Source organism: Salvelinus namaycush, chromosome 24, assembly GCF_016432855.1.
Source record: "Salvelinus namaycush isolate Seneca chromosome 24, SaNama_1.0, whole genome shotgun sequence".
Classification (NCBI taxonomy): domain Eukaryota; kingdom Metazoa; phylum Chordata; class Actinopteri; order Salmoniformes; family Salmonidae; genus Salvelinus; species Salvelinus namaycush.
The window spans coordinates 3,815,697-3,840,118 of NC_052330.1; the positions used below are offsets into that span (position 1 = coordinate 3,815,697).

General features: G+C 46.9%; 1 protein-coding gene across 1 annotated transcript in view; it reads right to left on the minus strand.

Moving 5' to 3' along the window:
* Nucleotides 1-24,422, minus strand: part of LOC120019606 (MAP/microtubule affinity-regulating kinase 3-like) — a 123,626-nt gene that overhangs the window by 20,994 nt on the left and 78,210 nt on the right. Inside the window, exons 7-13 of the mRNA XM_038962947.1 lie at nt 23,066-23,122; nt 21,752-21,988; nt 21,272-21,391; nt 6,829-6,928; nt 2,810-2,922; nt 2,141-2,294; nt 1,398-1,618 (exon numbers count right to left, since the gene is read on the minus strand). Coding sequence (XP_038818875.1) covers nt 1,398-1,618; nt 2,141-2,294; nt 2,810-2,922; nt 6,829-6,928; nt 21,272-21,391; nt 21,752-21,988; nt 23,066-23,122 — 1,002 coding nt within the window. The remainder of the gene's footprint in view (nt 1-1,397; nt 1,619-2,140; nt 2,295-2,809; nt 2,923-6,828; nt 6,929-21,271; nt 21,392-21,751; nt 21,989-23,065; nt 23,123-24,422) is intronic.

Consider the following 24,422-nt stretch of genomic DNA (forward strand, 5'->3'; position numbering starts at 1 on the left):
TATGGGGTAATTGCGTGTAGTTTGGTGAGAAAAAACTAAATGTAACAAAATGTGAAAAAAAGTCAAGGGGTTTGAATACTTTACGAATGCACTGTGTATACGAAACGTCTAGGAGCAACAACCGCTCAGCCGCGAAGTGGTAGGCCCACACAAGCTCACAGAACAGGACTGCCGAGTGCTGAAGCGCGTAAAAACCATCTGTCCTCAGTTGCATCACTCACTACTCAGTTCCAAACTGCCTGTATATGAAATGGATTTCTATGGCCGAGTAATCACACACAAGCCTAAGATCACCATGCGCAGCCTGCCGAGTGGCGCAGTGGTCTAAGGCACTGCATCACAGTGCTTGAGGCGTCATTACAGACCCGGGTTCGATCCCAGGCTGTGTCACAACCGCCGTGACCGGGTGTCCCATAGGGCGGCGCACAATTGGCCCAGCGTCGTCCGGGTTAGGAAAGGATTTGGCCGGGGGGGCTTTACTTGGCTCATTGCGTTCTAGTGACTCCTTGTGGCGGGCCTGGCGCCTGCAGGTGGACTTCGGTTGTCAGTTGAGCGGTGTTTCCTCCGAAACATTGGCGCAGCTGGCTTCCGGGTTAAGCGGGGGCGGATGTTAAGAAGAGCGGTTCGGCGGGTCATGTTTCGGAGGACGCATGACTCGACCTTTGCCTCACCCGAGTCTGTTGGGGAGTTGCAGCGATGAGACAAAATAGTAATTGGAGAGAAAAAGGGGGTCAAATACAAAAAAATGCACAATGCAAAGCGTTGGCTGGAGTGGTGTAAAGCTTGCCGCCATTGGACTCTGGAGCAGTGGAAATGCGTTCTCTGGAGTGATGAATCACGCTTCACCATCTGGCAGTCCGACATACGAATCTGGGTTTGGCGGATGCCAGGAGAACGCTACCTGCCCGAATGCGTAGTGCCAACTGTAAAGTTTGGTGGAGGAGGAATAACGGTCTGGAGCTGTTTTTCATGGTTCGAGCTAGGCCCCTTAGTTCCAGTGAAAGGAAATATTAACGCTACAGCATACAATGACATTGTAGACGATTCAGTGCTTCCAACTTTGTGGCAACAGTTTGGGGAAGGCCCTTTCCTGTTTCAGCATGACAATGCCTCCATGCACAACGCAACGGTCCGTACAGAAATGGTTTGTCGAGATTGGTGTGGAAGAACTTGACTGGCCTGCACACCTTTGGGATGAATTGAATAGCCAACTGCGAGCCAGGCCTAATCGCCCAACATCACTAATGCTCGTGGCTGAATGGAAGTCCCTACAGCAATGTTCCAACATCTAGTTGAAAGCCTTCCCAAAAGAGTGGAGGCTGTTGTAGCAGCAATTAATGACCATGATTTTTGAATGAGTGTAGTGTATCTTCCGTGTGTATATTCTTTGTACTCACGGTGGGTGTGGTGGAGCCTTTCTTGTGGTCGGGGATGTCGGCCTTGTTGGGGTTGTTGGCATTATCCAGTAGAGGACTGGCAGGGGCAATGCCGCTGCTGCGCCCACCCGACGAACCAGACTTCCGGGTCTGAGCACCCCCGTCCTCTTTGTAGTCGCCGTTGTCGGCTGAGGTGGTCTGGCTCCTCTTGGGGTAGCCCACCGAGGGGATGGACGGACCGGCTGGATGGATGGAGGGAGAGATACAGGGATCAGTGTGGAGTTAGAATGGGAACTGTGCTGCATTGGAGGTTCACATCCATCTTCCTATATTATCCCATATTCTCTTTACCTCCTTTCCTCCTGTCCCACTTACATCATCTTCCTCCCTCCCCTCTCTCCTCCCTCCCTGCCCCTCTCTCTCCCTCCCTCCCTGCCCCTCTCTCTCTCCCTCCCAGCCCCTCTCTCTCTCTCTCTCCCTCCCAGCCCCTCTCTCTCTCTCTCCCTCCCAGCCCCTCTCTCTCTCTCCCTCCCTCCCTCCCAGCCCCTCTCCCTCTCTCCCTCCCTCCCAGCCCCTCTCTCTCTCTCCCTCCCTCCCAGCCCCTCTCTCTCTCTCCCTCCCTCCCAGCCCCTCTCTCTCCCTCCCTCCCCCCTCTTCCCTGCCCCCTCCCAGCCCTCTCTCTCCCTCTGCTCCCTCCATGCCCCCTCTGCTCCCTCCATGCCCCCTCTGCTCCCTCCATGCCCCCTCTGCTCCCTCTCTCTCACCCTGGTCGCTGTAGCGTCTCTGTTTCTGGGTGCTGGAGATGGACCGCTGGGTCTTGAGATGGGCAGAAGACTGGTCGTTGTTGTTGTGCTCGCTGGCGGGCCGCGCCTTGGCCAGAGACAAGTTACTGCTAGAGCTGGAGTCACTGGCCTCCAACTTCGAGAGAGAAGAAAGGTTTCCAATTAAATCACGCTGCAGATGAGTTTCACTGTATTTTTTGGACAGATCTGTGCATTTGAAAAGTCACTCAATATGTTTAACATAGCATTTCAAATAGGGACATGTGTGACTGTGACGGTATCATCCAAACAGACTGTATCACTTCAGATATCATGCATGTCATTTGGTTTCAAACCTGTATACGTTCAACCACTTAAATTGTGCTAAAAGCGAGGAACCAATACATGATAGAACCAGTGCTTTCTAACATGGTAATTTATGGCCAGGTACTGGGTCAATCCCAAGTCGTTCCTTTAACCCTACACACTTGTGGAGATTGAGAGGATTTGATTGGTATAAGCAATATTGTGAAACTTCCACCGAGCCTATCAGAGGGCAAGGTGGAGCTATTACCAGATTGATTACACAGGTCAAATCCTCTCAGCATCCGCTCAGTGCAGGGCTTGGGGGACAATTTGGGATTGGGCCACTCTTGCCCTGTCTGTCCTTACCTCTGTGGACTTCCTGCCCAGTAGCAGGTAGGTGGCGGTGATCTCATCGTACTTCATCTTGGTTAAAGACTCAGTGACCTCCTCTTGAGTGTAGCCCATCTCCACCATGATGTCTGCAGGGGATCAGGAGTGGGACAGGACAGGACATTAGACCTTATAACTGGAACCTCGATCAGAAGCTAGGCTTCAGAGGCCAGCCAGCTAATTAGCTACTAGCTATTTAGTCATTGTTAGCCACCGCTAGCAGTCTTTACCTTTAGCACAGACACCAGCTACTTTAGCCCGGATAATATCTGCCAGTCTGCATAGTGCAATATCAGCCCTGAGCATATCGGACTGCTTTCCCCCCCCACTACATCTCCGGATTCCTGCCGCAAGGTCTGGACCATTAGACCGGATCATCGCAGCTAGCTAGCGGCTACCGAGTGGCTATCGTGGCTAACGCCCTTGTCCAGAAGCAAGCACCAGTTAGTTAGCCTCGAGCTAGGCCCATTCCCCCGGCTAGCAAACAAAGTACACCAACTACAATACCTCTCTTGCCAATTGGCCTGGACCCTCTGTCGACACAGAGCCCCGCCGATCCATCACGACTGGTCTGCTGATGTATTTCGACCGATGTGCTCTCAACCGGCCTCTGCGTCGTTGATGTTGGTGAGGACCCAGCTACTAGCCCCGGCCCGCTAACTCTCTGAGCGCCGTGTCTACCGCTCGCCTAGCGTAGTGACGACTGTCGAGCGGCTCACTGTTTCGTAAATTGCTGCTTATTGGACACTATGATCACTCGGCTACACAGCTGATGCCTACTGGACTGTTCATTAACACGGTACTCATTTTGTTTATTTGTCGGCCCCAGCCTCGAACTCAGGCCCCGTGTGTAGCTAACTGACCCTCTCTGCCTATTCATCGCCATTTACCCGTTGTTGTTGTCTTAGCTGTTTACCCGTTGTTGTCTTAGCCCTCCCAATCAACACCTGTGATTGCTTTATGCCTCCCTCTAATGTCAATCTGCCTTGTATACTGTTGTTTAGGGTAGCTCTGATTGTTTTACTGCGGAGCCCCTAGTCCCTCTCTACATGCCTCGGTTAGCTCCCTTGCCCCACCCCAACACACATGCGGAGACCGCACCTAGTTTAACTGGCGCCTCCAGAGATGCAGCCTCTCTCATCGTCACTCAATGCCTAGGTTTACCTCCACTGTTCTCGCACCCTACCATGCCCTTGTCTGAGCATTATGCCCTAAATCTATCCTACCACGCCCAGAAGTCTGCTCTGTTCTGAACGCACTAGATGACCAGTTCTTATAGCCTTTAGCCGTACCCTTATCCTACTCTATTCCTCTGGTGATGTAGAGGTTAACCCAGGACCTGTGTGTCCCTAAGCGCTCTCATTTGTTGACTTCTGTAACCGGAAAAGCCTTGGGTTCATGCATGTTAACATCAGAAGCCTCCTCCCTAAGTTTGTTTTATTCACCACTTTAGCACACTCCGCAAACCCTGATGTCGTAGCCGTGTCTGAATCCTGGCTTAGGAAGGCCACCAAAAATTCAGAAATTTCCATCTCCAATTACAACATTGTCCGTCAAGATAGAACTGCTAAAGGGGGCGGAGTTTCAATCTACTGTAGAGATAGCCTGCAGAGTTCTGTCCTACTATCCAGGTCTCTGCCCAAACAGTTCGAGCTTCTACTTTTAAAAATCCATCTCTCCAGAAATAAGTCTCTCACTGTTGCCGCTTGTTATAGACCCCCCTCAGCCCCCAGCTGTGCCCTGGACACCATATGTTAATTGATTGCCCCCCATCTATCTTCAGAGTTCATACTGTTAGGTGACCTAAACTGGGACATGCTTAACACCCCGGCCGCCCTACAATCTAAGCTAGACGCCCTCAATGTCAAACAAATTAGCAAGGAACCAACCAGGTACAACCCCAAATCCGTAAACATGGGCACCCTCATAGATATCATCCTGACCAACTTGCCCTCTAAATACACCTCTGCTGTCTTCAACCAGGATCTCAGCGATCACTGCCTCATTGCCTGCGTCCGTTATGGGTCCGACCACCCCTCATCACTGTCAAACACCCCCTAAAACACTTCTGCAAGCAGGCCTTTCTAATCGACCTGGCCCGGGTATCCTGGAAGGATATTGACGTCAGTAGAGGATGCCTGGTTATTCTTCAAAAGTGCCTTCCTCACCATCTTCAATAAGCATGCCCCATTCAAAAAATTTAGAACTAAGAACAGATATAGCCCTTGGTTCACTCCAGACCTGACTGCCCTTGACCAGCACAAAAACATCCTGTGGCGCACTGCATTAGCTTCGAATAGTCCCCGCGATATGCAACTTTTCAGGGAAGTCAGTTAGTTAGAAAAGTTAGTTAGAAAAAAGGCTAGCTTTTTCAAACAGAAATGTGCATCCTGCAGCACTAATTCCAAAAGGTTTTGGGACACTAAAGTCCATGGAGAATAAGAGCACCTCCTCCCAGCTGCCCACTGCACTGAGACTAGGAAACACTGTCACCAACGACAAATCCACGATAATCGAGAATTTCAAGAAGCATTTCGCTACGGCTGGCCACGCTTCCACCTAGTTACCCCAACCCCGGCCAACAGCTCTGCGCCCTCCCCGCAGCAACTGGCCCAAGCCCAACCTACCTAGTTATATAAAAGTGAAATACATTTTTTAAATAAAAACACCCAATAGGCTGTGGCCTGTGGTCGTCTAGCAGTTAGGGCTGCTGCCTACAGAACACACATCTACCGAGTCGGCGTGGGTTTGAATCCGGCCCACACCCTTCTGACACAAACCCTCTCAACTTTCCCGTCTCTCCCACTCACGGCCTCTATTCAATAAAGAAACAAATATGTGAGGAAAAAAGCAAATAACCAATAGGCTGGGAGTGTGTGAACATCTATCGCCATTTCCTATTTGTTAAGGGGAAACCAAAAATACTAGGGGGCATTGAACTTATTAATTTAATTGAATAAACATTATTAATCCCACAAGGCTAAATTGGAGGTACAGCAACAACATACTAATGCATACATCAGAGGCATATTGACAGAGCACTGACGGCTGGTGAAACAAACAAAACTCAACCCAAAATCTAAATCTAAAATGAAGACCGTAAATAAAGGTGAATAAACTGTACATAATGTGGGGAAACAAACAGGGCCTCCTTGTTGTTGAGGTTGTGGAATATCCTTTCTGACACACACTCGTCTCTCTCCCACTGCTGAGTGAGATCAATGCTGCCATCGACAGAGGGCATGGTAGGGGAGGGGGCAAGCCCTGGGGGTCCGAGTGTAAAGAACCAGGCCTGCCAGACTGTATCGACTTGTGGATCTGTGTGTGCGTTTGTGTGTTCGCACGCACACATGTATTTCAATAATGACTGTGTTACTGAGTGTGGTTCTGTTAATGCATGGTCGTGCATGATTTTTAATGACTCTGTGTTTTAATGACTGTGTGTGTGTGTGTGTGTGTGTCTAAGTGATGTGCTAGACCATGTGCTGCCTGTGTGTGTCTGAAAACAACACAGCTCTGCCAGGCTCACGTTGGGCACAGCATGCAAGGCTAGCCCCTAACACAGGGGGTAAGGGGCGATTCCCTCTAAATACATGTGCCAACCCATCTGAATCAGGTGTGTTAGAGCTAGACAGGAACAAAAGCCTGTATACTCAGTAACTCTCCATGAAGAGGCATGACCATCCCTGGTTTAATAAAGTCATTGACTGTGTCCCAAATGGCACCCTATTCCCTACATAGTGCACTACTTTTGACATAGTATCAAACATAGTACATTATATAGGGAATGGGGTGCCATTTAGGACGATACAGTGTATAGATTTATAGATGTAAAGCCAGTCCCCAATTCCCTCCCTAACCCCTCCTTAATGCAGATCTAAGGTGTAAGCAATATGGTAGAAGCTCCACCCCTACACTCTTTAAACCTATACCTGTTCAGATCTGAAAACATTGAAAGGTAAGGAAGCAAATTGGGAGTGTTTGAGTCAATGTACCTATTCTCTTCTGGTCTGTGATGTCCTGTTCTGGCTCCATGAATGGCTTCAGTTCATGCTCCTCTAGGCCTGCGTTTATCCACCGGTCCTTCATGATTTGCTATGAGGGAGAAGGACAGACACAAACATCAGTCTCTGCTCTAGAGGCCCAATTACCCGCCAAACGAAGAGGAATTTCATAACAGTGATGCCCAATCCTAAATCAACCACTCACCCCTACACCATGCGCATATGCACGTAGATCTGTAAAGGATTGGATAGATACTACCAGCAATTTGTAAATATTTTCACCTAAGCTATCAAAAGGCAAAATTAGGAGCCATTATAATATTGCTTATCTAATCCTTTCAGATCTACCCAAGTGAGGTAAGGCGAGGGCTCGCGGGTAGGGGTAAGGGGTCGATTTGGGATTGGGTAAAATAGTGGCATATACAGTGCATTAAGAAATGATTCAGACCTCTTGACTTTTTCTACATTTTGTTACGTTACAGCCTTATTCTAAAATGGATTACATTCCTTTTCCCCTCAAAACCCATAATAACAAAGCAAAAACAGGTTTTTAGAAATGTTTGCTAATTATTATAATTTTTTCAACAGAAACACCTAATTTACATAAGTATTCAGACCCTTTACTCAGTACTTTGTTGAAGCACCCTTGGCAGCAAAAACAGGACGAGTCTCAGAGCAAAGGGTCTGAATACTTATGTAAATTAGGTGTTGCTGTTTTTTTTTCTTAGCAAAAATGTCTAAAAACATGTTTTCGCTTTGTCATTATGGGGTATAGTGTGGAGATTGATGAGGAAAAAATGTAACTTAACCAATTTTAGAGCAAGGCTGTAACGTAGCAAAATGTGGAAAAATTGAAGGGATCTGAATACTTTTTGAATGCACTGTTTGTGCCGGTCTCTTTCTGCTTCGGCCAACTCTTTTCTCATAGGCTTGTTTGACAATTCCAGGAAGTGGGGTTGCTGAATGTAGAACCAGCCTGGCACCCTACCCTGAATGTTAGGAATGGATCCTTTAGTACAGGGGTAATGACAGGGTTGGACTCAATTCCATTTCAATTCACATTTGGTTCAATTCTTTGAATTTAAATAGTATTGTGCCCAACTCTGGTACTCAAGTCACAGCTTGGACGTCTGCAGTACTGCTGGTTTTAGATTCTTCCTGGTAGTAAAATTATTGATTCATTTCACTGAATGGCCCGAGATGCCATTCACCTAGGTTGTGTTCATTGGGGCACACCACAGAAAACATTTCGAAACGTTTTCCAACAGAGAACACAAACAAGCGTTGGTGCCTAATGAAATCGACCCTAGTGTCCCATGTCTGAATAGTTCCTTGATTAGAAGGGAAGGATGAAAACCAGCAGAGTGGCGGACCTCCAGGCCCAGATTTGACAGAGGGGGGTAGGGTTGGGACCAATTCCAATTTCATTTCAAATCAGGAATTGACTGAATTGAAATAGAATTCACCACAACTCTGGATGAGGGTCTGTAGAAGGACTGTCGGTCAGTAGAGTACTTTACTGGGGTCACATTCAGCAGAGAACTTTACATACCATTCAGATTGAAGAATACATCTTTCTCTCTCAAGAGGGAATTGTGTCAACTCTATACAATATATTTATATCTGCAACATTCTGGAACGTTGCAACATCCTGAACGTGACCCAGGATCCTTTCCAATGGGGAGCATCTGATAAGTTGAATGGGGGAGCCAGAGTTGGGCTCAGTTCCATTTCACTTCAGCCATTTCAGGGAATCGAATGCTTTGGTTCAAATTTTTGGGACTTTTAGCATAAAGCAAGATTGAGATCTTAGTGTTTTCATTCCGAGCTAGGTAAAAAAGCAGTTTTCCTAAAATGGCCTTATAAATGGGGATGTACCAGTGTTTGAGCCTGCATGTTGCAAGTGATGTCCACCTGACAGCACTGTAGCGATCGCAATGAGTTAGACGTCTCCGATTGGTGACAAAACAAAGGGCTGCAAGATACACAGCGCCAAGAGCCTTCATTGTAGAGCTAGAGTCTTGAGTCACATAAATAGTATGACCATAGTCCAAGTACAACAAAATCAAATCAAGTTTATTTTATATAGCCCTTCGTACATCAGCTAATATCTCGAAGTGCTGTACAGAAACCCAGCCTAAAACCCCAAACAGCAAGCAATGCAGGTGTAGAAGCACTGCTGCCACTTGAATAGAGAACAGTGTCATCCAAAACTATTTTCTCGCGGCATAGGAAAACAAGCTTTGTGCCGGTAATAGAACCCAATACGCAGCTTGAGTTTCCTGGCAAGGTTCTCCACATGGGTGGTGAAGCTCAACTTCTCATCCACCCAAACTCCCTGATATTTGTACGTTCTGATTTGCTCTATAGAATGTCAATCCAAGGTTGTAATTACATGGTTTTCAGGGTGGTTAGTATTAGAAAATAGCAAGCATTTTGTTTTAGAAGATTTCAGAACAAGCTTGAAATTGTACAGATTCTGTTGAACGATGTTAAAAGTCAAACTGCTGCCACTTGAATAGAGAACAGTGTCATCCACATAAAAATGAACATCAGCTGTCTCAATATGGCTCCCAATGTTGTTGATATAGATAATAAACAGGAGGACCTAAAATGTATCTTTACGGTGTCCGACTCACAACCATCTGGCTTAACACACTGTGCTTGAAAATACAGAGAGAGGTACTCAGTAATGTGTTGTATTGGATTTGCCCCAAACATAACACGTTGTATTCAGGACAAAAAGTGAATTGCTTTGCCTAATTTTTAGCTAAATAAATAAGCCTGTACAGAATAAAAATATGCATTGTGTTTAATGGCTATGCATATTTTTATTCTGTACAGGCTTATTTATTTTCACTCTGTCAAAGAGGTTATTATTGTGGAGTAACTACAATGTTGTTGATCCATCCTCAGTGTTCTCCTATCACAGCCATTAAACTCTGGAACTGTTTTAAATTCACCATTGGCCTCCGTTTCCTTCCTCTCCGCAACTTAAGTCAGGAAGGACGCCTGTATCTTTGTAGTGACTGGGTGTATTGATACACCATCCAAAGTGTAATTAATAACTTCACCATGCTCAAAGGGATATTCAATGTCTGCTTTTTTTGTTTTTACCCATCTACCAATAGGTGCCCTTCTTTGCGAGGCATTGGAAAAGCTCCCCGGTCTTTGTGGTTGAATCTGTATTTGAAATTCATTGCTTGTTAAGCAAATGTTTACTCCTAAACTTATTTATGCTTGCCATAACAAAGGAGTTGAATACTTATTGACTCAGGACATTTCAGCTTCATTGTTTATTAATTTATATAAAAAAAAAAAAATAGTAATAATAATTCATTCCACTTTGACAATATGGGGTATTGTGTGTAGGCCAGTGACCAAAAATATCTACATTTAATACTCAGGCTTTAACATAACAAAATGTGGGAAAAGTCAAGGCACTCTTGTTCACAAACCACTCCAGACATTACCAGTAATCCCAATACACTTCAATATCTGCACCAAGACAGACAGTATGTTCCACACTGTCAAACGCCTTTGACTAGTCTATCGATACAGATACACAATGAAGATTCTTGTCCAGAACACAGTGAAAATCATTCAAAACCCTCAACGTTGCTATGACAGTGCTGTGGCTAGACCTGAAACCTGATTGCATACCACTCAAAATATTTTTTCCCTGGAGGTAAGGCCTCCAATACCTCTGCCAGAACAGACTATTTAGATGTGGGCCAATAGTTATTCAGAAGACCTCCTTTCAAAAGAGGTTGGACAAATCCTGATTTCCACAACTTGAATATTTCATTCTAGGGTGAGGTTAAAGATGCATGTTAACTCATCCTCCTGAAACTTGAAAGCATTTTACACGACAATACTCATCCCCTTCACTCAAATACTCATCCCCTTCACTCAAAATGCAGTCACAGCAGCAGCCAGACAAGGGGAAAGAAACTTCTTCGAAAGAAAATGAAAACAGATAGATATGGAGACTATTCCGACATCCATTAGGCTGTATAATAGATCGTCTGTTGGTCCCAAGAGTATACACCATATTGCACTTTCACTTTAAATGTGTAGCTATAGCACTTTGAATGAATTATTGTGTAGTTTAGGTTTTCATGTTGTATGTATTTTTTAAGGACATGAACAAATGAATTTCTCCCTGGTGGGATAATAAAGTTGATATGAATCTAAAGGAGGAGCAATGACGTCTGCAGCTCCGAGACAGAGAACCTGGAGAAGGCTTGCTTTTTTATTTCATTTCACCTTTATCTAACCAGGTAGGCCAGTTGAGAACAAGTTCTCATTTACAACTGCCACCTGGCCAAGATAAAGCAAAGCAGTGCGACACAAACAACACAGAGTTAGACATGGGATAAACAAACGTACAGTCAATAACACAATAGAAAAATCTATATACAGTGTGTGCAAATGTAGTAAGATTAGGGAGTGATAGAGTGATTATTGGAGTGATAGATGTCCAGAAGAGGAATGTGCAAGTAGAGATACTGGGGTGCAAAGGAGAAAGAAAATAACAACATGGGGATGAGGTAGTTGGGTGGGCTATGTACAGTACAGGTGCAATGATCGGTAAACTGCTCTGACAGCTGATGCTTAAAGTTAGTGAGGGAAATATAAGTCTCCAGCTTCAGTGATTTTTGCAATTCGTTCCAGTCATTGGCAGCAGAGAACTGGAAGGAAAGGCGGCCAAAGGAGGAGTTGGCTTTGGGGTTGACCAGTGAAACACCCACCCGCGTGCTGCGGGTGGGTGTTGCTATGGTGACCAGTGAGCTAAGGAAGAGCTTTACCTAGCTAAGACTTATAGATGACCTGGAGCCAGTGGGTTTGGAGACAAATATGAAGCGAGGGCCAGCCAACGAGAGCATACAAGTCACAGTGGTGGGTAGTATATGGGGCTTTGGTGACAAAACGGATGGCACTGTGATAGACTACATCCAATTTCCTGAGTAGTGTTGGAGGCTATTTTGAAAATGACATCGCCGAAGGCAAGGATCGGTAGGATAGTCAGTTTTACAAGGGTATGTTTGGCAGCATGAGTGAAGGATGCTCTGTTGCGAAATAGGAAGCCGATTCTACATTTAATTTGGATTGAAGATGCTTAATGTGAGTCTGGAAGGAGAGTTTACACTAAACCAGACACCTAGGTATTTGTAGATGTCCACATATTCTAAATCAGAACCGTCCAGAGTAGTGATGCTAGACGCGCGGGCAGGTGCAGGCAGCAATCGGTTGAAGAGCATGCATTTAGTTTTGCTTGCATTTAAGAGCAGTTGGAGGCCACGGAAGGAGTGCTGTATGGCATTGAAGCTCGTCTGGAGGTTTGTTAACACAGTGTCCAAAGATGGGCCAGAAGTATACAGAATGGTGTCGTCTGCATAGAGGTGGATCAGAGAATCACCAGCAGCAAGAGCGACATCATTGATGTATACAGAAAAAAAGCAAATTCAACATCAGGGATGAATTCAACTTTATTCCAGGCAAAGTTAAAAACATCATGTACAAAACCCTGAGTATCAAACTGCTTCCAATTCCTTTTCATGATGATACGTGAAGGAAGTTTAGGAATTTTACAATCCCTCACATAGGCAACAGCACAGTGATCACTTAAATAATTTGAAGTTTAAGATGAGGGAGGACAATAAAAAATGTTTATGCGCATGGCCTTATTTCTATTACAGCATATTGGAACTGTCATCCATTTTCCATTCACCCAGTTCAAAACATAATTGAAAGGCTGAGGCTACTACATGATACTTAAACTTTCCATATACCCATCATGAGGTTGCTACAACCTAGCCTATGAATGACATTTTACAACGTACACTACATTCGAAAAGTATTCGGACCCTTGACATTTGTTACTTTACAGCCTTTTTCTAAAATGGATTAAATACTTTTCTTTCCACATCAATCTACACACAATACCTCCTATTGACAAAGCAAAAACAGTTTTTTAGAATTTTTTACAAATGTATTAAAATAAAAAAACAGAAATGCATTATTTACATAAGTATTCAGACCCTTTGCTACGAGACTCAAAATTGAACTCAAAGTTCCCATTGATCATCCTTGAGATGTTAATACAACTTGAATGGATTGTGGTAAACTCAATTGATTGGACATGATTTGGAAAGGCACACACCTGTCTATATAAAAGGTCCCACAGTTAACAGTATACAGTTGAAGTCGGAAGTTTACATACACCTTAGCCAAATACATTTAAACTCAGTTTTTCACAATTCCTGACATTTAATCCTAGTAAGAATTCCCTGTCTTAGGTCAGTTAGGATCACCACTTTATTTTAAGGATGTGAAATGTCAGAATAATAGTAGAGAGAATTATTTCTTTCAGCTTTTATTTCTTTCATCACATTCCCAGTTGGTCAGAAGTTTACATACACTCAATTAGTATTTGGTAGCATTGCCTTTAAATTGTTTAACTTTGGCCAAACATTTCAGGTAGCAATCTACAAGCTTCCCACAATAAGTTGGGTGAATTCTGTCCCATTCCTCCTGACAGAGCTGGTGTAACTGAGTCTGGTTTGTAGGCCTCCTTGCTCGCACACACTTTTTCAGTTCTGCCCACAAAATGTATATAGGATGGAGGTCAGGGCTTTGTGATGGTCACTCCAGTACCTTGACTTTGTTGTCCTTAAGCCATTTTGCAACAACTTTGGAAGTATGCTTGGGGTCATTGTCCATTTGGAAGACCCATTTGCGACCAAGCTTTAACTTCCAGGCTGATGTCTTGAGATGTTGCTTCAATATATCCACATAATTTCCCTTGCTAATGATGCCATCTATTTTGTGAAGTGCACCAGTCCCTCCTGCATCAAAGCACCCCCACAACATGATGCTGCCACCCCCGTGCGTCACGGTTGGGATGGTGTTTTTCGGCTTGCAAGCCTCCCCCTTTTTCCTCCAAACATAACAATGGTCATTATGGCCAAACAATTCTATTTTTGTTTCATCAGACCAGAGGACATTTATCCAAAAAGTACGATCTTTGTCCCCATGTGCAGTTGCAAACCATAGTCTGGCTTTTTTATGGCGGTTTTGGAGCAGTGGCTTCTTCCTTGCAGAGCGGCTTTTCAGGTTATGTCGATATAGGACTCGTTTTACTGTGGATATAGATACTTTTGTACCCGTTTCCTCCAGCATCTTCACAAGGTCCTTTGCTGTTGCTCTGGGGTTGATTTGCACTTTTGGCACCAAAGTAAGTTAATCTCTAGGAGACAGAACGCGTATCCTTCCTGAGCGATATAACGGCTGCGTGGTCCCATGGTGTTTATATTTGCATGCTATTGTTTGTACAGATGAACGTGGTACCTTCAGGCGTTTGGAAATTGCTCCCAAGGATGAACCAGACTTGTGGAGGTCAACAATTATTTTTCTGATGTCTTGGCTGATTTCTTTTGATTTTCCCAAGAAATCAAGCAGAGGCACTGAGTTTGAAGGTAGGCCTTGAAATACATCCACAGGTATTTGGCTCAAATGACGTCAATTAGCCTATCAGAAGCTTCTAAAGCCATGACATAATTTTCTGTAATTTTCCAAGCTGTTTAAAGGCAAAGTCAACTTAGTGTATGTACATTTCTGACCCACTGGAATTGTGATACAGTAAATTATAAGTGAAATAATCTGTTAGTAAACAATTGTTGGAAAAATTACTTGTGTCATGCACCAAGTAGATGTCCTAACCAACTTGCTGTCGCGATCGTCTTGCGAAGAGAGTGAGGACCAAAATGCAGCGTGTGGAAAGTACATCTTCTTTATTAAAGAAAGAAGACAAAAAACGACACGAACACTATACATAAACTAACAAAATAACAAACTGACGACCGTGAAGCTATACATATAAATAGTGCTGACACAAACACTACACATAGACAATTACCCACAAATGCATGATGCCCATGGCTGCCTTAAATATGGCTCCCAATCAGAGACAAATGAAAGACATCTGTCTCTGATTGAGAACCACTCAGGCAACCATAGACATACCTAGAAACATTCACTCAACACAAACTCATACACTACACCCAACACCCCCTTTACCATATAACCACCCAAAATGACAAAACACAAACATTCCCCATGTTACACCCTGACCTAACTAAAATAATAAAGAAAACAAAGAATACTAAGGCCAGGGCGTGACATAACCCCCCCCTTAAGGTGCGAACTCCGGGCGCACCAGCATAAAGTCTAGGGGAGGGTCTGGGTGGGCGTCTGTCCACGGTGGCGGCTCTGGCACTGGTCGTGGTCCCCACCCCACCATAGTCACTACCCGCTTTCGTAGCCTCCTCCAAATGACCACCCTCCACATTAACCCCACTGGATTAAGGGGCAGCACCGGACTAAGGGGCAGCACCGGACTAAGGGGCAGCACCGGACTAAGGGGCAGCACCGGACTAAGGGGCAGCACCGGACTAAGGGGCAGCACCGGACTAAGGGGCAGCACCGGACTAAGGGGCAGCACCGGACTAAGGGGCAGCACCGGACTAAGGGGCAGCACCAGGATAAGGGGCAGCACCAGGATAAGGGGCAGCACCAGGATAAGGGGCAGCACCAGGATAAGGGGCAGCACCAGGATAAGGGGCAGCTCCGGACTGAGGGACGGCAGCTCCGGACTGAGGGACGGCAGCTCCGGACTGAGGGACGGCAGCTCCGGACTGAGGGACGGCAGCTCCGGACTGAGGGACGGCAGCTCCGGACTGAGGGACGGATCCTGGCTGGATGACGGCTCTGGCGGATCCTGGCTGGACGGCTCTGGCGGATCCTGGCTGGACGGCTCATGGCTGGCTGACGGATCTGGCTGCTCATGGCTGGCTGACGGATCTGGCTGCTCATGGCTGGCTGACGGATCTGGCTGCTCATGGCTGGCTGACGGATCTGGCTGCTCATGGCTGGCTGACGGATCTGGCTGCTCATGGCTGGCTGACGGATCTGGCTGCTCATGGCTGGCTGACGGATCTGGCTGCTCATGGCTGGCTGACGGATCTGGCTGCTCATGGCTGGCTGGCGGCTCTGGCAGATCCTGTCTGGTTGGCGGCTCTGGCAGATCCTGTCTGGTTGGCGGCTCTGGCAGATCCTGTCTGGTTGGCGGCTCTGGCAGATCCTGTCTGGTTGGCGGCTCTGGCAGATCCTGTCTGGTTGGCGGCTCTGGCAGATCCTGTCTGGTTGGCGGCTCTGGCAGATCCTGACTGACGAATGGCTCTAGCGGCTCCTGACTGACTAACGGCTCTGACGGCTCGGGACAGACGGGCGGCTCTAATGGCTCGGGACAGACGGATGGCTCAGATGGCGCTGGGGAGACGGATGGCTCAGATGGCGCTGGGGAGACGGATGGCTCAGATGGCGCTGGGGAGACGGATGGCTCAGATGGCGCTGGGGAGACGGATGGCTCTGGCCGGATGAGGCGCACTGTAGGCCTGGTGCGTGGTGCCGGAACTGGAGGCACCGGGCTAAGGACACGCACCTTCAGGCTAGTGCGGGGAGAAGGAACAGGGCATACTGGACCCTGGGGACGCACATTAGGCCTAGTGCGTGGTGCCGGAACTGGTGGTACCGGGCTGGGGACACGCATCTCAGGGCTAGTGCGGGGAGCAGCAACAGGATGCACAGGACTCTGGAGACGCACAGGAGGCTTGGTGCGTGGTGCCGGAATTGGTGGTACCGGGCTGGAGACACGCACCATAGGACGAGTGCGTGGAGGAGGAACAAGGCTCTGGAGACACACTGGAAGCCTGTTGCGTGGTGTAGGCACTGGTGGAACTGGACTCGGGCGGGAAGGTGGCGCCGGAAATACCGGACCGTGCAGGCGTACTGGCTCCCTTGAGCACCGAGCCTGCCCAACCTTACCTGGTTGAATGCTCCCCGTCGCCCGACCAGTGCGGGGAGGTGAAATAACCCGCACCGGGCTATGTAGGCGAACCGGGGACACCATGCGTAAGGCTGGTGCCATGTATGCCGGCCCGAGGAGACGCACTGGAGACCAGACGCGTTGAGCCGGCTTCATGGCACCTGGCTCAATGCCCAATCTAGCCCTACCAGTGCGGGGAGGTGGAATAACCCGCACCGGGCTATGAACACGTACAGGAGACACCGTGCGCTCTACTGCGTAACACGGTGTTCGCCCGTACTCCCGCTCTCCACGGTTAGCCTGGGAAGTGGGCGCAGGTCTCCTACCTGCCCTTGGCCCACTACCTCTTAGCCCCCCCCAAGAAATTTTTGGGGTTTCTTCGCGGGCTTCCAGCCACGTCTCCTTGCTGCCTCCTCATACCACCGCTCCTGGGCTGTGGCTGCCTCCTTCCACTCACGAGAGTGGCGATATTCTCCAGTTTGCGCCCAGGGTCCCTTTCCGTCCAGTATTTCCTCCCATGTCCAGAAATCCTCCTTATTCCTGTAATCCTGCGTTTGTAGTTGCTGCTTTTTCCCTCGTTGCTTGATCCTTTGTTGGTGGGTGGTTCTGTACGAGGTCGTCTTGCGAAGAGAGTGAGGACCAAAATGCAGCGTGTGGAAAGTACATCTTCTTTATTAAAGAAAGAAGACGAAAACGACACGAACACTATACATAAACTAACAAAATAACAAACTGACGACCGTGAAGCTATACATATAAATAGTGCTGACACAAACACTACACATAGACAATTACCCACAAATGCATGATGCCCATGGCTGCCTTAAATATGGCTCCCAATCAGAGACAAATGAAAGACATCTGTCTCTGATTGAGAACCACTCAGGCAACCATAGACATACCTAGACACATTCACTCAACCATAGACATACCTAGAAACATTCACTCAACACAAACTCATACACTACACCCAACACCCCCTTTACCATATAACCACCCAAAATGACAAAACACAAACATTCCCCATGTCACACCCTGACCTAACTAAAATAATAAAGAAAACAAAGAATACTAAGGCCAGGGCGTGACACTTGCCAAAACTATAGTTAGTTAACAAGAAATTTTTGGAGTGGTTGAAAAACGAGTTTTAATGATTCCAACCTAAGTGTATGTAAACTTCCGACTTCAACTGTATATCCTACCAATGGGACATTAAAAACTGTAATATCTTATGTTTCACCGAGTCGTGGCTGAATGACGACATTAAGAACATACAGCTGGCGGGTTATACACTCCATCGGCAGGACAGAACAGCAGCCTCTGGTAAGACACGGGCGGGGGCCTATGCATATATGTGAACAACAGCTGGTGCATGATATCTAAGGAGGTCTCAAGGTTTTGCTCGCCTGAGGTAGAGTTTCTCATGATAAGCTGCAGACCACACCATCTATCTAGATCGTTTTCATCTGTACTTTTCGTAGCTGTCTACATACAATCACAGACCAATGCTGGCACTAGAACTGCGCTCAATGAGCTGTATACCGCCATAAGCAAACAGGAAAACGCTCATCCAGAGGCGGCACTCCTAGTGGCCGGGAACTTTAATGCAGGGAAACTTAAATCAGTTTTACCTCATTTCTATCAGCATGTTAAATTTGTAACCAGAGGAAAAACTATTCTAGACCACCACAAAGCTCTCCATTGCCCTCCATTTGGCAAATCTGACCATAATTCTATCCTCCTGATTCCAGCTTACAAGCTAAAATTAAAGCAAAAAGCACCAGTGACACGGTCTATAAAAAAGTGGTCAGATGAAGCAGATGCTAATACTACAGGAATGCTTTGCTAGCACAGACTGGAATATGTTCCGAGATTCTTCCGATGGCATTGAGGAGTACACCACATCAGTCACTGGTTTTATCAATAAGTGCATCGAGGACGTCATCCCCACAGTGACTGTACGTACATACCCCAACCAGAAGCCATGGATTACAGGCAACATTCGCACTGAGCTAAAGAGTAGAGCTGCCGCTTTCAAGGAGCGGGACTCTAACCCAGAAACTTATAAGAAATCCCGCTCTGCCCTCCGACGAACCATCAAACAGACAAAGCTTCACTACAAGACTAAGATCGAATCGTACTACACTGGCTCCGACGCTCGTCGGATGTGGTAGGTCTTGCAAAATATTACAGACTACCAAGGGAAACACAGCCGAGAGCTGCCCAGTGACACGAACCTACCAGACGAGCTAAATAACTTCTATGCTCGCTTTGAGGCAAGTAACACTGAAACATGAGCATCAGCTGTTCCGTACGACAGTGGGATCACGCTCTCCGCAGTCGATGCGAGTAAGACCTTGAAGCAGATCAACATTCCCAAGGCCGCAGGCCCAGACGGATTACCAGGACGTGTACTCTGAGCATGCGCTGACCAACTGGCAAGTATCTTCACTGACATTTTCAACCTCTCCCTGTCTGAGTCTGTAATACCAACATGTTTTAAGCAGACCACCATAGTCCCTGTGCCCAAGAACACTAAGGTAACCTGCCTAAATGACTACCGACCCGTAGCACTCACGTCTGGAGCCATGAATTCTTTGAAAGGCTGGTCATGGCTCACATCAACAACATTATCCCAGAATCCCTAGACGCACTCCAATTTGCATACCGCACCAACAGATCCACAGATGATGCAATCTCTATTGCACTCCACACTGCCCTTTCACACCTGGACAAAAGGAACACCTATGTGAGAATGCTATTCATTTACAGCCCAGCGTTCAACACCATAGTGCCCTCAAAGCTCATCACTAAGCTAAGGACCTTGGGACTAAACACCTCCCTCTGCAACTACATCCTGGACATCCTGATGGGCCGCCCCCAGGTGATAAGGGTAGGTAACAGCACATCCGCCACGCTAATCCTCAACACGGGGGCCCCTCAGGGGTACTCTCTGTTCACTCATGACTGCACGGCCAGGCACGATTTCAACACCATCATCAAGTTTGCCGGTGACACAACAGTGGTAGGCCTGATCACCGACAACGATGAGACAGCCTGCAGGGAGGAGGTCAGAGACCTGACCGTGTGGTGCAAAGACAACAACCTCTCCCGCAACGTGATCAAGACAAAGGAGATGATTGTGGACTACAGGAAAAGGAGGACCGAGCACGCCCCCATTCTCATCGACGGGGCTGTAGTGGAGCAGGTTGAGAGCTTCAAGTTCCTTGGCGTCCACATCACCAACAAACTAACCTGGGCCAAGTACACCAAGACAGTCGTGAAGAAGGCATGATAAAACCTACTCCCCCTCAGGAGACTGAAAAGATTTGGTATGGGTCCTCAGATCCTCAAAAAGTTATACAGCTAAACCATCGAGAGCATCCTGACGGGTTGCATCACTGCCTGGTACGGCAACTGCTCGGCTTCCGACCACAAGGCACTACAGAGGGTAGTGAGTACGGCCCAGTACATCACCGGGGACAAACTTCCTGCCATCCAGGACCTCTATACCAGGCGGTGTCAAAGAAAGGCCCTAAAAATTGTCAAAGACTCCAGCCACCCTAGTCATAGACTGTTCTCTCTGACCGCACGACAAGCGGTACCGGAGCGCCAAGTCTAGGTCCAAGAGGCTTCGAAACCCCAAGCCATAGCACTCCTGAACCGCTAACCAATTGGCTACCCACACTATTTGCATTGCCTTTACGCTGCTGCTACCCTCTGTTATTATGTTATTATCTATGCATAGTCGCTTTAATAGCTTTACCCACATGTACATATTACCTCAATTACCTCGACACCGGTGCCTCCGCACGTTGACTCTGTACCGGTACCCCCTGTATATAGCCCCTCTATTGTTATTTACTGCTGCTCTTTAATTATTTGTTATTCTTATCTTTTGGGGGGGGTATTTTCTTAAAACTGCATTGTTGGTTAAGGGCTTGTCAGGAAGCATTTCACTGTACGGTCTACACACCTGTTCTATTCGGCGCATGTGACAAATAACATTTTATTTGAAGACACGGTTTTATTTTCCCCCCCAAGAATGAAGTTGCCCCTAGACACTGATCTGAGGTCAGCTTTAGATAAATACTAAAATGTACACAAATGCACACACACGGACACACACAAAGAACTCTCACACACACGTGATGTGAGTGGTAGGACTGCCGTTTGCTGTTTCATTAATGATGTCTGTTTCCTCAGCACAGGGCGATGAGTGTGTGTACAGACAGGACTATGGTCTAGATGGGGGAGGGATAGGTGTGTGTGTGAGTGTGCGTGCGAGTGCATGTGCGTCTAGGAGTGGGAAATCGACTTTATCGGATGGAAGAGGTGTGTGTGTGCACGTACCAGCGTGTGCATGTACGCATGCGTGTGGGCGACCACACGAAGGTGCTGTGTTCAAACCTTTACATCCCATACATCTCCACACAGACAGAAACCAGGCAGGAGTGACGTGAAGGAAGGAAGGAGTCCGCGGACGACGAAGTAAAATAAGTAGTAAGCGTAAGACATATTTACATTTTGGACATCCTCCCTCACCTCAAGTGTACCACGCTTGGATGGGTTGAGCACCAAGAAGCGCTTGAGGAGGTTTTCGCAGTCGGTGGACATGTAGAAAGGGATACGGTATTTACCCCTCAGAACACGCTCTCTCAGCTCCTATAGGGGGAGATAGAGAGGAGAGGTTAAAGGCAGGGTCGGAGGTCAGGGGTCAGTTGGTGGACATGTAGAAGGGGATACAGTATTTCCCCCTCTGACAACACTTTCAGCTCCTACAGAGGACATATAGACCCTGTGTCTCAACCTGTCTCCCAAAGTGTGCAATCTGGTACTCTTCCCCACACAGTTAGCATGGTAGGCAAGTGTAAGCATGGACTAGATGGAGGTTTCCACCATTCTTACACTAGTCCTTTCCTTTCAAAGCAAGTGCACATTTAGGACAGATGGGTAGAGAATTGGGACATAAGAGTGGAGGCCAGGGTTAAAGGTTAACACACACACACAGAGATTTGCACACACCTTCAGATTCTGACCGTCGAAGGGCAGCGACCCTGACACGAGCGTGTACAGTATGACTCCCAGGCTCCAGACATCCACCTCAGGCCCGTCGTACTTCTTTCCCTGGAACAGCTCTGGGGCGGCGTAGGGTGGGGAGCCGCAGAATGTGTCCAGCTTACTGCCCATTGTGAACTCGTTACTGAAGCCAAAGTCGGCGATCTTGATGTTCATGTCGGCGTCCAGGAGTAAGTTCTCAGCCTGTGGCGGGGGGGGGGGCGAGAAGGTGAAGTGGGTGTGTTTGCGTGTGGCATTTATTCTGTGATGTGAAACACTGGACATTGTTGTTGTTTACAATGAAAAGAAGGGGGATGTAGATGGGTAGGTTTTACACCGGAACTAGTGAACTATAAGTGGGGTGTGTGGGGACATCATTCAGTGTGACACAAGATGTCGATCCCACGTGGCTTAGTTGGTAGAGCATGGAGCTTTCAATGCCAGAGTTGTGGGTTTGATTCCAACGGGGGACAAGAACGAAAAATGTCAGTCGTTCTGGATGAGAGCGTCTGCTAAATGACTCAAAATTCTACAACGTATGAGACGCTAATAGCGAAGTGAACATTGGACATTTACACCCGGCAGTAGCGTTGTCAGACCGTCAGTCACCCACACTTTATAGTCGTGAATGTTGCAGGTCAAAAAGAATGAATAGAGCCGACACGATTCCCAGTTGTTCTGACAATAACAATATACACTAGACATTCATGTCGGTGTTCTCTAACGTTACGTCCTCCTGAACAGGACACAGGTCTCGTGACATGCCTGTGGATCTCCTCAAACAATCAATGTGTCGTTATGAACGATAACAAGTTACATCAGGTCATAATGCGGACAATAATAGGCACTTCTAATGCAGTAATAAGTAAGTGCATTCACAGTGTAATAAGAAGTAGACACATGCAAAGTTCTTTCTTTCCTTCTTCTGGTTTCTACCACTCCATCTTCCTCTCCCTCTAATGTTTGTCTATCCAACTCTTTCTGGTCCTTCCTCCCACTTTCTCCCTCCATCTTGTGCAACTGCATCATTCAGGACATGTCACCGTGGAAACAGAGTGGCGGGAACAGCCGTGTACTGCCCTGTGGAGACTACTATAGTATGTCACACGCACCTCCGGGGGATGGTAACACCACATCCCTTTGTCGTAGCAGGTGAGAGGATGGAGATGGGAGGTGGGAGATGTGGGATGTGATAATGAACAGGGTTTCTGCCAGGGCTGTGAAGGAGTGAGTGTGTGTATGCCAGGGTACATGTGTGTGTGTACATAAAGCGTTCATTACCTTCAGGTCTCTGTGGACAATCTTTTTCTGATGGCAGTACTGCACAGCTGACACAATCTGGAAAGGAATGGACCAAGACCATAGAATTAAAGTTAGAAGATATTATGGCGTTTATAAGTTGTTATAAAAGTTATTATAACTACAGCCACTGCAGCCCTTTAGATTTGGAGTTTGACACGTGACAGAGGAGCTTGGGGTTAATTTGGCACTGGTCAACACTGTCTGGTGTGTGTCTGTGTGTGTATGTAAGATCTGGTGGTTTTCTCCATCCAGGTAAGCAGGGGTTGAACAGAACTAGCTAGTGACTGATTACTGTCACTAACATACTATATAACTACAACAACATCTATCAATGTACCTATCCATTGGGGTAATACATATCAATGTACCTATCCATTGGGGTAATACATATCAATGTACCTATCCATTGGGGTAATACATATCAATGTACCTATCCATTGGGGTAATACATATCAATGTACCTATCCATTGGGATAATACATATCAATGTACCTATCCATTGGGATAATACATATCAATGTACCTATCCATTGGGATAATACATATCAATGTACCTATCCATTGGGATAATACATATCAATGTACCTATCCATTGGGATAATACATATCAATGTACCTATCCATTGGGATAATACATATCAATGTACCTATCCATTGGGATAATACATATCAATGTACCTATCCATTGGGATAATACATATCAATGTACCTATCCATTGGGATAATACATATCAATGTACCTATCCATTGGGGTAATACATATCAATGTACCTATCCATTGGGGTAATACATATCAATGTACCTATCCATTGGGGTAATACATTTTCATTTTATTAATTTTGACGTGTCCTGGTTGCTCTCCTCTCTCCTATCCTCCTCTTTTATCCCATCCCTCTTTTCTCCCCCTCCACCTCCCCTCTCCTTTACTCCTCTTTCATCCATCCCTCTTTTCTCCCATCCCTCTTTTCTCCCCCTCCACCTCCTCTCCTTTACTCCTCTTTCATCCATCCCTCTTTTCCCCCCCTCCATCTCCCCTCTCCTTTACTCCTCTTTCACCCATCCCTCTTTTCTCCCCCTCCATCTCCCCTCTCCTTTACTCCTCTTTCACCCATCCCTCTTTTCTCCCCCTCCACCTCTCCTTTACTCCTCTTTCATCCATCCCTCTTTTCCCCCCCTCCATCTCCCCTCTCCTTTACTCCTCTTTCACCCATCCCTCTTTTCTCCCCCTCCATCTCCCCTCTCCTTTACTCCTCTTTCACCCATCCCTCTTTTCTCCCCCTCCACCTCCCCTCTCCTTTACTCCTCTTTCATCCATCCCTCTTTCCTTCCCCTCCAT